Source organism: Mandrillus leucophaeus, unplaced genomic scaffold (assembly GCF_000951045.1).
Source record: "Mandrillus leucophaeus isolate KB7577 unplaced genomic scaffold, Mleu.le_1.0 Scaffold324, whole genome shotgun sequence".
In the NCBI taxonomy this organism is placed as follows: Eukaryota; Metazoa; Chordata; class Mammalia; order Primates; family Cercopithecidae; genus Mandrillus; species Mandrillus leucophaeus.
In genome coordinates, this window is record NW_012103410.1 from 170,050 (window position 1) to 189,016 (window position 18,967).

General features: G+C 34.9%; 1 protein-coding gene across 1 annotated transcript in view; it reads right to left on the reverse strand.

Annotated features, from left to right (window-relative positions):
* UBR3 (ubiquitin protein ligase E3 component n-recognin 3 (putative)) overlaps positions 1–18,967 on the reverse strand; it is a 250,132-nt gene that overhangs the window by 145,105 nt on the left and 86,060 nt on the right. The window contains exons 19-23 of the mRNA XM_011988165.1: positions 18,121–18,217; positions 8,314–8,455; positions 4,568–4,672; positions 3,239–3,412; positions 896–1,356 (exon numbers count right to left, since the gene is read on the reverse strand). Of these exons, the coding sequence (XP_011843555.1) occupies positions 896–1,356; positions 3,239–3,412; positions 4,568–4,672; positions 8,314–8,455; positions 18,121–18,217 (979 nt within the window). The remainder of the gene's footprint in view (positions 1–895; positions 1,357–3,238; positions 3,413–4,567; positions 4,673–8,313; positions 8,456–18,120; positions 18,218–18,967) is intronic.

Genomic DNA, 18,967 nt, shown 5'->3' on the forward strand with positions numbered 1-18,967 from the left:
TTTTTTTAATGTCCTGGGTCTTTTACCCTATGTACACTCAGTAAAAGGCATGCTCTTTTTTTTTTTTTTTTTCCTTTAATAAACACTGAACCCTTTCCAAGAGTTTGACAATTATGCTGAGTTTCACTTTCTCAAGATTCACCTTGTCATGTTTATGACAGTAGGGTCAGCAATGTTGACAAGGCTCTTGGGAAACAATTGGTGACAATGCACAGTAACACAACTCTTCTGGCAAACAATGTACCACTGAAAAAAAGAACCATACTATGCTCATAGTCCTTGACCCACAAACCCCACATAACATAGTATATATCTTGAGATTTTTTTAAAAATCCCATTCTTTTTTTTTTCAAGAAAGTCAAAAGATGAAAAAAAGTTTATAAATATAATTTTAACAACAAATTATAAGCAACCTAAAGATCCAAAAGCTAGAAGCATAAGTTAGTCAGAATGTGTTTTAAAACATCACTTTTTAAAAATCAGCAATCATATATTAATAAAGATTAGAAAAGACCAAAAGAAACTAAAGCAGTTGGATTTTTATTTTGAGAAATGTTTAAATATTTTTTTATTCTCATTTAAAGTTGAACAGTCCAACTTTAACAGTAAGAGAATTATTAGATCCTTACAGCAATAAAAGCAGTAGCAATTTTTCCAAAGAGACATATAGATTTAAGGTAGTAATTTTACGGTGGGGTCAGAAAGTCTCACCTGTCCGTCAATAAACTCAATATATCACATGTACAAGCACTGACCATGCTCCATTCCATTTACGTTACATCAGCTATGCCTGTTGCTATTAAACATCCAAGTGATTATCCTCAAATGACCAAAAGGAAAAAAATATCAAATTTTCAACTATACACACGTTTAAAACATTAAAAATAAAAATTACCTTTCTTCTTTGTCCAATGTTTTCTTCTCTGCTGCAGTGACTTTTTTAGGTGGTACAGGAGGGGTCACTTTTCTACATATCTCTTCAATGATGCGTTTGTTCATTCTACTTTGCGACGCAGCTTTTAGTAAAATTCTTTCCACTGCAGTTATACCATCTCCATGACTGTATTTAGGAATTTCTGGTTGGATTAAAATTTCTATGTCATCAAGCCAAGGAGGATAGTAGGAGTTTTGTTTTCCTGAGAGTTTGTGGTGAAGTTTAATTAGCAAAGACAATATGCTTTCTTTAATTTCCAAAATGGCTGTAGTTAACTGTGGAGCTGAGCCAGGAGCAGACCATTTACTTGAAGTTTTGGGACGAACCACCTGATTTGCTTCACTGCTACTGCGATTGATGATTTCCTGAAATTTCTTTCTACGTTCTGCTACTAAACTGAAAACTTGAGCTGTACCAGAATTCTACCATTAAAAAAGAGAAACAAAGAAAAATCAAGAGAAGTTATTTAGCATCATTTTAAAAACATACTAGTACTACATTTTCCAAAGGGAATGCTCAGTTTCATAAAAAGATTTATTCAACAGATTTGCTCTTTAAATAATTCTGTCCCTTGACCTATCTCTCTCAAATATATTTAATCCCACTCAATCTGGAAAGAGTTATAAGGAGATCATCAGCAGTAACACCTCCTTTTCAACCTCCGGAAAACAGACAAAACTTAAGTAGTATCTACAGCCATATTAAAGAGAATCATAAACTAAATTATTCATTAGTTTAAAGGAGGAAAGGCTGTTCTGGTCAGCATTCATGAAGAATAGGGTACTCTTTAGTAACTTCTGGAAGACTGCTACAGTTTCCAGTTAAGAAAATTATAAATTCGTTTTTTAAAAAATTTTCTAAGCTAACAAACATGAACTAGTAATTAATTTCACTTTTAAGGAACTTTAAAGTTTGAAAATTCTAACATAAATGCTTAAAGTTACTAAACTGAAATATAAGAATGAAAAAATCAAACTGATGTTTCATATTTTAATATGAAATTTAATTTGTTTTATTAAATTTTAATATGAAATTAAAACTGTGATTTGTGATTTGTTTTTTATTTGTTTTTGGTTTGTCGGTCAAGGACTATGATTTGTTTTCTGAACAGTTTTTTTTTTTAACTAAGTATTTTCCTCATTAATTTAAATTCTAAAAAGCTTTTTTGCTAAAGCAATCAAACTGCACCAGGGCTCTTAGAAAACATCTTTTAATTAAGATATGAATCAGTTTAATGAATTTATTTTTTAAAAGCAAGCATAGAAAGGATGCTCTAATATCAGATGAGCTTTTGTGAGTCAAATGACAGTATACACTATTTTTTAACATCGAAGCTGTTTTTTAAAGTACTCTCTACCAGCATTAGAGGCAAAAGCCTCTTTAGAGTTTCCAGTTTTTGCTTACAGCGAAAATACGTTGTCAAAGACCAAGAAAGCTCCTACAAATAGACTCTACTATAAGAAATGTCTGATTCAATGTTCTCTACTGACAAAAATCTAGGCTGGGAAGACTAAAACTGCTTAAGTTTAGTTACTTAAAATGTCATTTCAAGATTTTTCATTACTGCTTTTTAAAAATTAACTTACATGCAATGAGAGCACTGATTTTCAAAATGAGTTCAAAGCCAGAACATACAGAATTTAAGACTTCATAGGCTTAGTTTATCAAAGTTAATTAATTGCCATAGAAGCAAAAAAAAGTTATTTGCAAATGAGCATGCTGCTAGCAATTAAATTTATTTTAATTTAGAAAATATCCAAGTCATTTTTAAGAAGTTAGTAGTATAGTGGCAATGCTAAATGTAAAGAGACTCAAATATGCTACCTATAATTGGTCCAAAATACTTCGAACACTAATAAGAAAATACCCAGTGTTATTTTTAAGCTCAATATAAATTTTCTTTAATATTAAGCTTAAATCACTTTGTCAAAAAAAAAAAACCACACACAAATCCAAGAAACTTTCTTTTAAATTTAACCATATTAATTAAACACCCATACACACACAAATACTTCAAAGCAGTTTTTCCCCATTTCCAGTTAAAGCCATGTTGCTAGTTAATGCAAATATCATACACATCTACCTCTCTTTGAAGAACTTTAGGCCGTCGTGAACTCTGGCAGATTAAGGGAAAAAGACTGATAAGGTAGAAGTTGCATAGATATATCAGAGGAAATAAAAAACAATTTAAAGTTATCTGCAACCACTTTTTTTTTCTTTTGGATATCATAGGAACAGTATATCCCAACATAACATACATAACATAAAGCTTTTCCCTATTTTCTTTCTTACGTTTACACTTACTTGAAAGGAACCCAAGTTATCAGAGCTAGTACTTGCAGGTGAGTCTCTCTTCACTTCAGGCGCAGTCTCTGGAACTCTTACTCTAACATAGTTTATAAAGTGTCGCATGTTTGACACTAAGTTACTGCCAGGAAACCAACTGTCATGACAACGTTCTGGTCCACCCACGGATGCCTAAAAAAAAAAAAAAAAAAAAAGAATATCAAATCTTGCCACGTCAGGTCCAAGGTACAATGGAGATGTAACAAGCCCCCAAAAATCATCCATTGCCTATCATAATCCTGGATCCTTTACTGTCTCAACCACAAATTATAGAGTGAATAAATTTGAATAAAACCAAATTCAAACAAAAAATGTAGTAATAAATTACTCAATACCAATATGGGTAAGTCCGATGGAATCAGCTAAACATCTGACTTAAAATACATTTTTAAATACATTTTTCAATCTAGAATACTGAACATTACAGAATATTCATCCTCACCCATTAGTAATACAAATAATGCTAATTTGGACTAATTTGGAGGAAACTGAAAAATCAACCAAAGGTATGACCTAATCATAGAGGAATCTTTATAACCTTTTAACATCTATGAAAGAACATATGTTGATTCAACTTGGACTACAAAGAACTACAAAGTGGTTTCTTGAACTTGTTTTTTGCAATTATTATGTTGTGTTACATTTTGTCATTTAGGAGGGAAGAGATGAGGAGAATCTTACACATTAGTGAAACTAATTTGTAGTAACAATTGCTTTTATGGACACAATACTTCTAAAGTCCTGAAACAAATTAACAACTTTTACTCTTTAAACATTCTCCCATATAACAATATTCATGCCATTACCTTAAAACCTTTACAGAAAGAATTTGCTACTCAAAAATAATCCCTAATCAAATTATTAGAATTTTTGGAGCTAAGCCCTAACTTCAGTTTTACTGATTATTTATTGATTACTGGTAATTTTTTGCCAATAATCAATATTCTTAGCATAACACCAAAAATGCATTAAACACTTTTATTAATTTTTGTGATAGGAATTATAAATTTCAAATTCAGTAATTCCATAATAGAATTTAATGCATCAATTAAGGCCCTAAAAAACTGTACGTATTTGAAGATCCCAAAGGGCCTTTTCCAGTAGTTCTTTAAAAGATCTTATGAGTCTGATGAAAACATAAATATACCTCAAGATGAATCCATAAATACATTTTACTAAGGCATGTCATAACTAGCAAAAGTATAACATGTCTGGTTTGGCAACAATTGGTTGGAGCCAGATAGGGACTGCCTATCTAAAAATTTTAAATTACAAAAAACTACTTACCTCTTCATCTGATTCTTCTTCAGCAGAATTTTCGAGTCCTAATTCAATCAGATACAAAACCATGCAGAGTACATGTTCTGACAGATTTTGATGATCCATCAAAATCTTTAAAAAGGGAAGAAAATGCCTCATAATTACTTTTTTCCACAAAATGTATTTCATTTAGAGATCCAAAAATATTTTACTGTTATAGACGAAAAGTACTTTAAGTAATATCTAGAAATACCAGTTCACAAATTTTCTAAAGGTTATGTCAGAGAGTCCACTAAAATAAATTCATATGAATATAAGTATTTAATAAAATAAATTAATAAGAATATTTTTATATCCTAATTTGCTGACACTCTTCTCTTGATGACAAGGCCATCAGATAAATAAGTTTACTAAATAGGATAATTCAAGCAAATGTGTTTAGCACAGCACCTGGCATATAACTGGAAGCACAATAAATGTTTATGGTGCATTAATGTTCTTAAAAACATGTCTCTGAAATTAAAGTTCTGAGCCTCTGAGTATTTTGAGTAGCTATATTCATATGTATGTCAGTGTGTGATTCACATGTAGGAGAAAGGTAGAAGGAATTCAAGCGGTTAGTAAAGAGGCTTCTCTGAAGAAAATTTGATAAATCTGACCTATGGATTACTCAATGCAAACCTTATGCATCTTACACAGGGTTTCTGGGCTACCTACATCAATCACTCATTCACTATAATATAACAGACCACTAACCAGAAGATATCTAAAATACTACAAGTAACAAAATGGCCTGGTAGCTATCATCTTGTCCTCATTATAAAAGTCATCTGGCCAAATGATGGAAAGGACAAAAGGAAGAAATTCTGTAGGGAATGGCAGTTTTAATTGTGGGCAAGATAGCAGAGAGCAAAAAAGAGGACAGGATAAGCTGAGCCTCCCAGAAGCTGCCCAAATGGCTGAGGCGACTTGGAAAGGAGGTCTTAATCGCTTAAGACCTAATCTACTACAACTAAAGAATAGAGACTTTCAAGTCACTGACTCTTCTCATGTTTTTCTGACTATTCAGAGGGCTTCTCTGTTCATCTGTTGTGTGGCACAGTGAAGAGCACAGGCATTCAAAACCTTTTAAAAACCAGATTTTTAAACAAATTTCTCTCTATTCCTAGTTGACCTTCAGCAACAGACTCTGGTCTTAGTTTTCTTATCTCTAAAGTTGAAATTATAGAGCCCCTCCGAGCACTTTCACTTGTCCCATCCCCATCCAAAAAAAAAACCAAAAATAAGAAAGAAAAATAAAAATGGAATTAAAGCCCAGAATTGTTGTAAGGATTGCATGGGTTAATATCTGTCATTTGCTTTGTGTAGTGTCTAGCAATGTGTGTTCAACAAATAGTGAGTGAGTGGTGCCAACGATGTGAGGAGCAGAAGCAGCAGCAGGAGGAGACTGAAGGCTGGGAGACCACAGAAGTCATCCTTTCTGATCCACTATGTTATAGAGAGAAAACAAAGGCCCAGCCACACAACCAGTTAGCTAGTGTAAGCAACACTAGAACGCAGACCTCAGACTCCCAGGCCACTGACTATCATTACTATACTATCTCCTCCTGATAAATAAAACATTACCAGCTAAATTCAATTAAATTTTGACTTCAAAGCTTGTGGCATTACAGCTTTAACTGAATAACTTAAGAGCTAAGGAGGAAAAAAATCCCTCTATTAGGTACTTCCAAAAAAAAAAAAAAAAGAAAGAAAAATGATGTTTCCAGGCAGTTTTATTTTGACACTAAACACGTCAGAGGATAAAGGTGGTTTACTAAAATTGATTTTTAGAAAGTTGATTTGCCAACGTAATGTCAACGGAGAATTTTATTATTATTATTAGTAAAATCAAGAAAGCTATTTTAAAGTTGAGATTTCAAGAGTTCATTTATGATAGTCTTGTAACAACTAAAACATTGTCTTTTTATTTTTCATAAAATACTATTTGTACATTTAGCATACGAAAACATTGAAACATATAACTTGAAAGAGCATAATAATTTGCCATAAGGCTTCCTTAAATTTTCATGAATTATTTGTCACTTATTAATTACTTATAACAGTACTTAGCTTCCCCATCTGAACTAGTTATTTAACCTCTAAAACTCAATTTCATATCTGAAAAAGGAGAAAAACAACAGAACTTTCACTCATAAGGATTTTTGCTAGCTTAAGCAAAATAACGTCTACAAGTATATATAAAGCATTTCAAACAAAATCTGGCACTAAGTAAACATTCGAAGACTCTCCATTATTTGTAAAACAAATACAAATATCTTTTCAGTACAAAAAGATATTCTACATTTTTTAATAAAGAAAAAGAACATTTTAAATCAATTACTGAATAACCCTCTTGGAAGTTAATGAAAATAAACCACCCAAGGTGTTTTTTGAGGCACCTGTCCAAAATCATAACAGGAAAACTTTAGAAACAAGTACAATGAAAAATTGGTCATGGGTGGAGTTAAAAGAAAAGTATAGAAATTTAAAAGTATTATTTCATTATAAGATTAAGAAAAAAACTAAAATTCCTACCTAACTAAATATATACTTTCTTAAACAATGTGTTAAATGATTGTACATAGTAATTGGAAATTTGTATAACAAATATTCTTATTTTTCTTTGAATTTTTCTTAACTTTTAATTTTTCAAATTATAACTAGGAAGAGGAACAAGAGGTTTTCTTTGTATCTACCTGCATAACATTTATCATGTCTATATAGTTATTTTCTTTTTTCTTTCATCTTTCTTTCCTCCACCCCCGAGATGGAGTCCTGCTATGTCACCCAGGCTGGAGTGCAGTGGCACGATCTGGGGTCACTGCAACCTGCACCTCCCAGGTTCAAGCAATTCTCCTGCCTCGGCCTCCCGAGAAGTTGGGATTAAAGGCGCCCACCACCATACCCATCTAATTTTTGTAGTTTTAGTAGAGACGCGGTTTCACCATGTTGGCCAGGCTGGTCTCGAACTCCTGACCTCGAGATCTGCCCACCTTAGCCTCCCAAAGTGCCGGGATTACAGGCATAAGCCACTGCACCCAGACTTTTTTCATCTTTCATGCAGATGAGATTATAAAAATCCCTATTATATACACACATACATACTACACAATATTATGTTTCATACAAGTTTTTGAGTACACAATTAATGTTAGTCAAATAAATCTGTTTTACGTGAGAAGATCCCAAAATAAAACAAATTTTAGATAACAAGAAAGTAAATGCATCATCTTGTGAGTTCCTAAGATGTTTATCAAAAACAATTTTTGATCTTGCCACATAGAAACCACACTCAAAACCTTCCACGTCACTTTCCTGATTAGAGGAAAAAAGCAAAAAGAACCACCCCAACCTAAGATTCACTGGCTCACATAACTGCCATTCTAGTTTTGTCATTTTAGTGGGTTCTGATGGTTGTTTGGTCCCTGTAGCTCATTCCACACCTCTTGTAGTTCCATGGTATTTCACTTATTGTTCTGCAGAAGCCATAAATACATATTTTTATCTGTAGCTAGATAAGATAAATAGTTTCTCACAAAGAATGCTGTAGCTATTCTGTTATATTCAACTTGGATTTCAAATATATGTGATTATAACATATCTTCATACATCTTAAATGTATAAACACACTTTGCTTTATAAGTGGTACTTTTATGTAAATATTATCCTAAAGGATTATTATTTGAAAATAAATTCTAAACTTAGTCTTTCTATTCAAATTACTACTGTACCTTGTAAAGCAGAGTGAATAGCACAATGTGTAAAGTTTTACAGTGCAAAAGTCTCATGAGACCTTTATAGCTAGGATGGAGTGATGTCCTTTTCTTATAGGGAGGCCAGGGATTTCCAGGAAATTTTCCGCTCTGTTTTAAACTGTAAAAAAAAAACAAAACTAGAATTAGATGATAGCCTCAAAATCAAACTGTGGTTTAAATGTAATTTATAGACACCAATTTCTGCCACAATGTTTTATGCAGTGCTATTTTTAATCAAATTGCTTAAAATGCCAAAGAGGTTTCTATTCTATATACAATGAACATTACTATTTCTTTTCCTAATGGCTAAAAATGAGTAAAGAGAGCTAAGCTGAATATTAAAAAATATATAAACTTTAAAGTGCTAACAAAGAGAAACGAACAGAAAGAATACAGATGAAGTACTCAGCAAAGAAATTTCCAGCTGTAACAATTAAGCAAAATAGATGACCTGAAAATTCTCCCACTACCAATAGTTGGAAAAGCTGGATAAAATATAAATATAATCTTTTGAATGCATATTTGAGCTCACACAAAAAAAGTGGAATTCTCCAGTTACCACAAAAAAGAAGGAATTAGTGACAAGCACTAACACTGTGCCAGTTGTTATAAAGTCCTTGAGCAAACAGATCACAAGGTGTGTTGGGCTCACACAAGACTCAGAGACAGAACTGAGATCCCACCTAAAGCTAAGACCCTTGAAAGGCTTTACCCTCACTGAAAGAATAACTCACAAGGAGAATGAATTAGCTTGTCTGTCTCTTCTGGGATGTAAGAACAACAAGTTCCCCAAGAAGATAATTATGAACTTGTATGCAAATACAGTAGGCCCCTCTTATCTTCAGGGAACATGTTCCAAAGCCCCCAGTAGATGCCTGAAAATAAGGATAGTACCAAACTCTCTATATACTATGTTTTCCTACACATACATACCTATGATAAAGGTTAATTTATAAATTAGACACAATAAGAGACTAACAACAGTAAGTGATAACAGAATAATTACAACATTATACTGTAATAAAAGTTAGGTGAATGTGTACATGCTTTCTCTCTCAAAATACCTTATGTATAGTAGTCCCTCTTATACCTAGTTTCACTTTCCACAGTTTCAGTTACCCATGGTCAACCACGGTCAGAAAATATTAAATGAAAATCTCCAGAAATAATTCATACGTTTCAGTTGTATGCCATTCAGATTATTGTTACAATTCTTCTATTTTACCTTTAGTTATTACTGTTTATCTTATCATAGGTATGTATTGTAGGAGAAAAACATAGTAGATATAGGGTTGGATACCATTCCTCATTTCAAGCATCTACTGTGGGTCTTGGAACATGTCCCAAGGATAAGAGGGGGACCACTGTACTATACTCACTCTTGTTCTTCTTGTGATGATGTGAGATGATAAAATGCCTACGTGATGAGATGAAGTGAAGTGAATGATGGTAAGCACTGTGACATGGCATCAGGCTACTAATGACCTTCTGACAATATGTCATCAGAAGGAGGAACATCTGCTTCAGGTGATCTTGAATCATCAGGCCATGACAATGTGATGGCTGGATGTCAGGAGCAGACAATGTCAATAACTAACAAGCAAGTAGTATATACAGCATCGTACACTGGACTAAGGAACAATTCATATTCCAGGTGGGACAGAGCAAGATGGCACAAGAATTCATCACCCTGCTTACAATGGCATATAATTTAAAATTTGTAAGTTATTTATTTCTGGAATTTTCCATTTAATATTTTTGGACAGCCATTGGCTATAGGTAACTATGCTCTTAGAAATTCAGAAGCCATTAAAAATCATAACAGAAAAATTTAAAGCCTAAACTATATAGAAAAAGTTGTGGGCCACAACCAAAGTAGTGCTTAGAAGGAAATACATAGCCTTAAAATCCATATGTTTGTGAAAAAATCAACAACTAAGCATCCAAATTATAGTTAATAATAATGTATATTTCAAAATAGCTAGAAGAACTGTAATGTTCCCAACATAAAAAAAAGATAAATGTTTGAGATGATGAATATCCCAATTTCCCTGATTTGATCATTACACACTGTACACATGTATGAAACTATCAGAGAAGTATCTTCAAATACTGTGTAAAAGGTAATATTAAGGCTAAGATATATCAATTAAAAATATTTTTTAAATACATAACAATAAAAATTAAATAGGAGTAATTAAAAATGAAAACCAAATGCACTAAAACAACAACAACAACAACAACTGAGTATCCAAGAAAAGGAACAAAGACAATCCACACTAAATTGCAAGAAGACAATAATGGCCTGGCATAGTGGCTCACATCTGTAATCCCAGCACTCTGGAAGGCCAAGGCAAGCAGATCGCTTTGAGCTCAGTAGTTCAAGACCAGCCTGGGCAGCATGGTGAAACTCTGTCTCTACAAAAAATACAAAAATTAGCCAAGCATGGTGATGCACCCCTGTAATCCCAGCTACTCAGGAAGTTGAGGTGGGAGGATCGCTTGAGCCCAGCAGTTAAAGGCTACAGTGAGCCAAGATAGAACCACTACACATCAGTTTGGAAGACAGAGTGAGACTGTCTCAAAAAAGGGGGAAAAAAAAGGCCTGGCATGAGGGCTCACACCTGTAATCCCAGTACTCTGGGAGACTGAGGAGGGCGGATCACGAGGTCAGGAGATCGAGGCCATCCTGGCTAACACGGTGAAGCCCCGTCTCTCCTAAAAAAAAAAATACAAAAAATTAGCTGGGCGTCCTGGCAGGTGCCTGTAGTCCCAGCTATTCAGGAGGCTGAGGCAGGAGAATGGTGTAAACCTGGGAGGCGGAGATTGCAGTGAGCAGAGATCGCACCACTGTACTCCAGCCTGGGCGACAGGGTGAGACTCCAACTCAAAAAAAAAAAAAAGAAAGATAATAAGTAATACAGAAAAAAAAGAATGAAATAGAAAATGAGGGTGGGAGGAGAGAGACAATCAAAAGTTGGTTCTTAGAAAGCATAATAAAACTGATCATCATCTGCTATGACACCTAATTCAAAATAAGAAATAGCAAACACACATAAATAACAGGAATAAAAACACAGGGAAGTTTTTTTAATCATTAAGTATAAACTTAAAGATTTCTTAGAAAAATATAACTTAGCAATTTTTTTTCAAGAAATAACCTAAGCAAGCCTATAACCTTTAAAGAAAGTGAATGTGTAGTTTTAAGTTATCCACAAAAAAAGAAAAGATTGTATGAGGCCCAAGTTGTTGAACAGGCAAGGTCCATTAAAACTTAAAGAAACACCACATGAATAAGAATGAAGTTGGACCACTACCTCACAGCATACATAAACACTAACTCAAAATCGATCAGAGAATTTGATGGAAAAGCTTCAGCTGTAGTTTTATATTTTTAAGCATAAAACTCCTTGAGAAAAACATAGGTTTAGCTATTTGTGACCTTGATTTAGGCAACAGACAGGAAAATTAAATTAATTTAGGCGATAAACAGAAAAATTAAAGAAAAAAACTGGAATTCATCAAAATTTAAAACATTTGTGACTCAAAGGACACTTTCAAATAAGTGAAAAAGACAATCCACAGAACGGCGGAAAACATGCACAGACGGGGCGCCATAGCTCATGCCTGTAATCCCAACACTTTGGGAGGCTGAGCAGGCAGATCACTTAAGCCGCAGAGATCAAACCAGCCTGGGCAACACATGTAGAGACCCCATCTCTACAAAAAATTCAAAAATTAGTCATGAGTGGTGGCACATGCCTGTAGTCCCAGCTACTCGGGAGGCCACTCAGGATCACCTGAGCCTGGAGAGGCTCAAAGCTGCAGAGAATTGTGATCATGCCACCAGTCTGAGCAACAGAGTGACATTGTCTTAAAAAAAAAAAAAAAAAAAGGAGAAAGAAATGAAAACATTTGCAAATCATATACCTGATAAGTCTAGTATTCAGAAAATATAAAGAGGTCTTAAAACTCAATAATAAAAAGTGCAATTAAAAAATAAACAACAAAATTGGCAGCACCTGGTACCTTTACAACTGGAGGTGGGAAGGCAGGGGGTTAAAATAAGGAGGATTGGATGAAAACTGCCTTTCCACCACTGAAACAGAATTTTGGCTACAGAACTCATCTCCGGGGAGGATAAAATAGCAAGTACAACTGAGGGTATAAGGAGGAAAGATTAAAGTCGTCATGTGCATATTTGACCCAGAGTCCCTAGGCCTTGTCTCCCAGTCGGTTCATGGAATAATAGCAGCCATACCATTACCTCTGGGCAGTATCTCAGGATACTTCCCTGAGGAATCTGACCAGGCCAAAAAGAAAGATCTAACACAAGTGTTTCTCAACAAACCTGCCTACCCAAATCACCCTATATTAAAATTCAGAATCTACAAGTTCCGACAATGCACTCAAGAGCTCTTAATCACAAGCAGTCAACATTGTCAGACATCTGGGGAATGCCTCTAACTCGAAAGCTAGAGACTGAACAATAGAAAATGCACCTTAGAGGAAACAAATACTATACAGAATGAAGAAAAAAAAATCTTAAAAATAAGAAAACTATCATTAATATATCAGAGAAATAAGCTGTACCTATGATTATGAAGATGCTATAAAATTAACTTTGCAATTAAAAAAACTGGTTTCTGGGCCAGGCGCGGTGGCTGCTGCCTGCAATCCCAGCACTTTGGGAGGCCGAGGCAGGCGGATCACCTGAGGTCAGGAGTTCGAGACCAGCCTGACCAACATGGAGAAACTCTGTCTCTACTAAAAATACAAAATTAGCCGGGCATGGTAGACACATGCCTGTAAATCCCAGCTACTTGGGAGGCTGAGGTGGAAGAATTGCTTGAATCCGGGAGGCAGAGGTTCCAGTGAGCCGAGATCGCGCCATTGCACTCCAACCTGGGCAACAAAAGTGAAACTCTCTCAAAAAAATAAAAATAAATTAAAAATAAATTTAAAAATTAGTTTGTATATAATACTACAGTGACAACATATAAATGTAATTTTCAAAATGATCGCAATAGCCATGATGAAATACTTCAACTATTCTATTTCATTTAGCATTAAAAAAGCAATTTTTAATTTTACTTTGTCTCTGTTTGCTTTAAGCAGTAACCACTAAATATGTGGCACCTAGATTAATAAATTGTTGCAAAATAAAGGTTATACATTTGTTGAAGGCCTGAGTAATACATCATTTTGACTGCTCTTTTCAAAAGCATTAATAGAATAATGCAAAGGAAATGCTACATGACAGAAAAAAATTACTTAAGTGACTCACACCAACACGTAATTATTGACTAGTTTGAGACAAAAATGACATACATAAAACTCATACATCATACTTTCAAACATGGGGCAGCAGTCATTAACCTTCAAAATGGGAGACAAGAGGCAACAGAAATACAAGAAATTACATATTTTTAAAAATGTACTTTTCAGTTGAATTTAAAACAGATGCTTTATGAAATCATTTCTATCTTTGGAAATGGCCTAGCTCATAGTTCTAACAACACTGCCACTGTCAGACATATTTCACCAGGAACAGTGGTTCACATCTATAATCCTAGCACTATGGGAAGCTGAGACAGGAAGATCACTTGAGACTAAGAGTTCAAGACTAGCCTGGGCAATATAGCAAGAACCCACCTCTACAAAAAACTTTTAAACAATCTAGCCAGGCATGGTGGTGCACCTGTAGTCCTAGCTACTCAGGAGGGTAAGATGGGAAGATCACTTGAGTCCAGAAGTTGGAAGCTGCAGTGGGCTATGATCACGCCACTGCACTCCAGCCTGGGTGACAAAGTGAGACCCTGTCTCAAAAACAAACAAAAAAAAAACAGACATATTTTCACTGACCTTCTCTGAGCCACAATGTCTTCATATATAAAATATAACACTGAAATGATGGTTTTCCAACTGTTGGTTTGCTTTGTTGTTGTTATCTCGTTTTTGTTTTCTTTTTAAGAGCTGAATGCCCACTCGGGGATATTTGGAAGGGAGAAAGGGAAGCAGGATGAGCCACTTCCACTCTCTTAAGCCTCTTCTTGTTGTTGCCCAACCCTGTCTTCCAGTGAAGGCCCACAAGACACTTTCATAGAACCTGGACTAGATTTTAAAGGCCTTTTCCTGCAATAAGAGCCTAAATTTCTAAGCATCTAAGCATCACATAGAGCAAATGGCTTACTTTCACTTAAACTCTCAGCACAAAAACTGAAAGAAATCTACTTTTCATTCATTTAATAAATATTTACTGGTTGCCTTTAAAGTGCCTGGCACAGAGCTAAATTGTGAGAACACAAAAGTTTAAATTTATCTGACCATTTTTCATTTTAATTTGCAAGATGACCTCCAAAAGGTCATCTTGCAAATAAAAAAAGATCCCTCCCAGTATAATCAGTTAAGCCACTTTTTGTCCCTTAAAACTAAAAAGCAGATGAAAATAATCAATAGCAAACGAATCGGCCAGGCATGGTGGTTCATGCCTGTAATCCCAACACTTTGGGAGGCCGAGGTCAGCGGATTATCTGAGGTCAGGAGTTCAAGACCAGCCTGGAAAACATGGTGAAACCCCATCTCTATTAAAAATACAAAAGTTAGCTAGGCATGGTGGTGGGTGCCTGTAATCCCAGCTACTCAGGAGGCTGAAGCAGAAGAATCAGTTGAGCTCAGGAGGCGGAGGTTGCAGTGAGCCGGGATCGTGCCACTGCACTCCAGCCTGGGTGACAGATTGAGACTCTGTCTCTATAAAATGAAATAAATTAAAATAAAATAAGATAAAATAAATAAAATAGCAAACAAATCCTAGAGTTTAGGGTTATCTTCCCACTTGTGCTGAAACAATAACTGAAACAGTCAACTGTACAGTCAAATATACAACAAATAAAAGACACTGCATAAAGGAAGCAGGTATTATTGTTTCACATACAAAATAAATCACAAAAATTTTAAGTTTTACATAATTATGTAACCAATGCATTTCTTTTGTTTGTTTGTTTGTTTGTTTTTTTGAGGTAGAGTCTCACTCTGTCTCCCAGGCTGGAGAGTGGCATGATCTCAGCTCACTGCAAGCTCCACCTCCCGCGTTCACGCCATTCTCCCGCCTCAGCCTCCTGAGTAGCTGGGACTACAGGTGCCCACCACCACGCCCGGCTAATTTTGTTTTTGTATTTTTAGTAGAGACGGGGTTTCACCGTGTTAGCCAGGATGGTCTCAATCTCCTGACATAGCGATCTGCCCACCTGACCTCCCAAAATGCTGGGATTACAGGTGTGAGCTACCGCGCCCAGCAGTAACCAATGCATTTCTGCAAGGATATGGTATTTATTTTACATATACAAAAGTTATCACACAAATAGGTTGCACATAAAATTTCAAAGAGTATTTTAAAAGATAATGGTTAAAAGGTTTTAGTCTAAAGCTAAAAAGTTTGTAATCTGCTATTACTGCTTTGAGTACATTATTTCTTTTAAAACATAGATTTTCAAACTGCTAAGAAACATCACAGTGGTTCAAAAATGTTTCTGTTTTGTTTTACTGTGAAACAGGGGTCTCATTCTGTTTCCAGGCTAGAATCCACTGGCATGATCACAGCTTACTGCAGCCTTGACCTCCCAGGCTCAAGCAATTCTCCTGCCTCAGCCTCCCGAGTAGCTGGGACTACAGGCATGCACCACCAGGCCCAGCTAATTTTTGTATCTTTTGAAAAGATGGGGTTTCACCATGTTCCCCAGGCTGGTCTTGAACGCCTAGGCTCAAGTGATCCACCTGCCTTGGCCTTCTAAAAACTGCTAGGATTACAGATGTGAGTCACTGCACCCAGCCTGTTCAGAAATATTTCTAAGAAGCTATAAAGAAATTGTACAAGAACTCAAAAGCCAAACAGAGGAAACAAGAGAATGAGGGAAAGTAGAGAACAAAATAAGAAAGTGAAAAAACTGATAAAAACAGCTTTGGGAATATGGTTTTATCTGACTATGTGAAATAGTTATAAATCAAAATATGATATAGATCTAAACGATATAAAACAGATCCCAAAACACAGGATACTTGGAAACAGAAAAGGTATACCTATGTATCAATATGGGTCTAAACCAGGTTTCTCAACCTAGGCACTAACGACATTAAGGGAATTCTTGGTACAGGTGGTAGAACTGGCCTTTACTAGATGTCAGTGGCAACCCTACTAGTCTTCAGACAACGCCAAATATCATCCCTACTTAAGAACCACTGTTCTAAATGAAAGAAATAAACTGCTCAGAGCTAAAAGTTTGCTAAGTGAAAAATCAATTATATTTTCCTTACAGAGTACCTGGCATATAACAAGCATTCAATAAATGTGTACTGTTAAATAAAATTTCCCCTTTAAAACTGATTGCATTATTTAATGATTCCTTCAAAGCTTTGAAAGTTTCAGCCCAATCTCAGTCCAAATTTCTAGTAACTACAAAGTAAAAGAGAATAAAATTTACTTAATTCTTATACATTCAAAACAACTAACCGTCACCACTACCCTGAAAAAAAGGCAGAGCCATTTAAGACCGGTGTTTATGAAGTCTCAGTTAGGTTTTCCATGCAAATACTTCTTCCCAATTTTCTTCATTTTTCAATTTTTCAACAGGAATTACTCAAATTTATTTATTCAACAAATATATTATGAATACCTACTAAGTGCCAGCATTGAGATAAGTATTAAAGATGTAGAAGAGATACAGAGATAAAAATATCTTCCCTCGAGGAGCTAAGAGTTTAGTAAGACTACAAGCAAATTTTTACAAAACTACATGAAAAGCAGAAAAAGAGGGAGTTAAGAAACCAGAGAAAGAAAACCTCAGTCTAATTTCTCCAAGGGTTTAGAGAAAGGGAGAGAGAGATGCTGATGGCTGAACTGGGTTGTTGTCGTCGTCGTTGATTCAAAGATTGTTTTGGTTTTGTTTGGGGGGAGGAAGCAAATTAAAATTCCACATTAAAAACTTTCTTCAGATATTTGTCTGTGATAGATATTTCTATTACTGCAAAGTCTTGGCAAAAGAGAAGTTTCACTTTGATAGTTATCTGGGTAAGTTTTAATACTTTCTCAAAATCAAGGACATTTGCATCATTTAAACTTGTTTTTTAAATGTTTAGCTGTAGGAAAGCACAAGTAAAAGATGACATCCTGTGATATTCAGCAATATAATATTAACTATTAAGGTTTTAAAAGAAGTGGAAATAATACATTTACAACAGTCTACAATTTACAATAACATACAAAATTGAATTCTGCATTTAAAAGATATCTTTCAAAATGTTTGTCTTCTGCAGTCATCAATACTGTAAACTATTTTGTTAAATATTTACAAGTAAAATTCATTTTGCTTTGGCTATTTTCCCAGTTGTCACGAACACAGAAATATGTTCACTTATTACAGACACCCATTACCAACTCTGATGTCAGAGAATTCTATTCTCTTAACTTGTGCCTCCTCTACTGGTTCAAAAGTAGAACACCACAAAACCAAGCCTTTAATTCCACTGATGAAACAGCAACTAAGTAAGTTTCTGTTTTTTAAATTTAGTGATCATGTTCTAAATCTATCACATTAACATCAAATTTTGGATAAAGATCTTAACATAAATCTCTGACAGATTATTATTTAAACCTTAAATTATTATTTGCATCTCTAAAGAATGGACGTATACTTTAATGAGAGCATATCATATCTGTGTTATAATTGAAATTTTTCCATATAAATATAAAATACTCTGTTATGATGCTAATCAATTTGATGAACTTACAATGCAGTATATCTGTCCATTGCAGACTGCACATCTCTACGGTAAACTGTTCGAAGAATGACCATGACGGGGTCAAACTCTTGATCCCAGACTTCAGCTATTATTCAAAAGAAAGTAGAAACATTGACTTCTCAGAAATAAAATCAATATTTATTGACTTCTTACATTTGTTAAGTATATTTTACATTTGAAAGACAGAACAATTCAATCTGATTATAGTATTTGCCTTAAGAAGCTTGATGCCATGATTACTTTTCTAAGTCAGAAATCACAATTTCATCATCAGGAATGTTCTCTTGAGTTCAGCAAGCACTAAAGAACAAAAGTTTTGTAATACAACAATGCCTCATCAGAAAAGTTTACTTCATTGTTGTTGTTGTTTTTTGCAGGGTGCCAATTAGAAAGAAACACAGCACGTTAAGACCTTTGAGTGTACTTAAAGGCAAGTAGGGTATGCCTCACACCTGCAGTCCCAACTACTTGGGAGGCTTAGGCAGGAGGCTCATCTGAACCCAGGAGTTGGAGGCCAGTCCAGGCAACAAAGCCAGACCTCACTTCCCTTCCAAAAAAAGTATTTAAAAAAAAAAAAAGTACTTAAAAGTAAAAGCATGAAAACTAGATTTAAAGATTAATGAGGCTGGACACGGTGCCTCATGCCTGTAATCCCAGCACTTTGGGAGTCTGAGGTGGGCAGATCACTTGAGGTCAGTAGTTTGAGACAAGCCTGGCCATCACGGTGAAACCCTGTCTCTACTAAAAATACAAAAATTAGCCAGGCGTGGTGGCACACACCTGTAATCCCAGCTACTTGGGTGGCTGAGGCAGGAGAAACACTTGAACCCAGGAG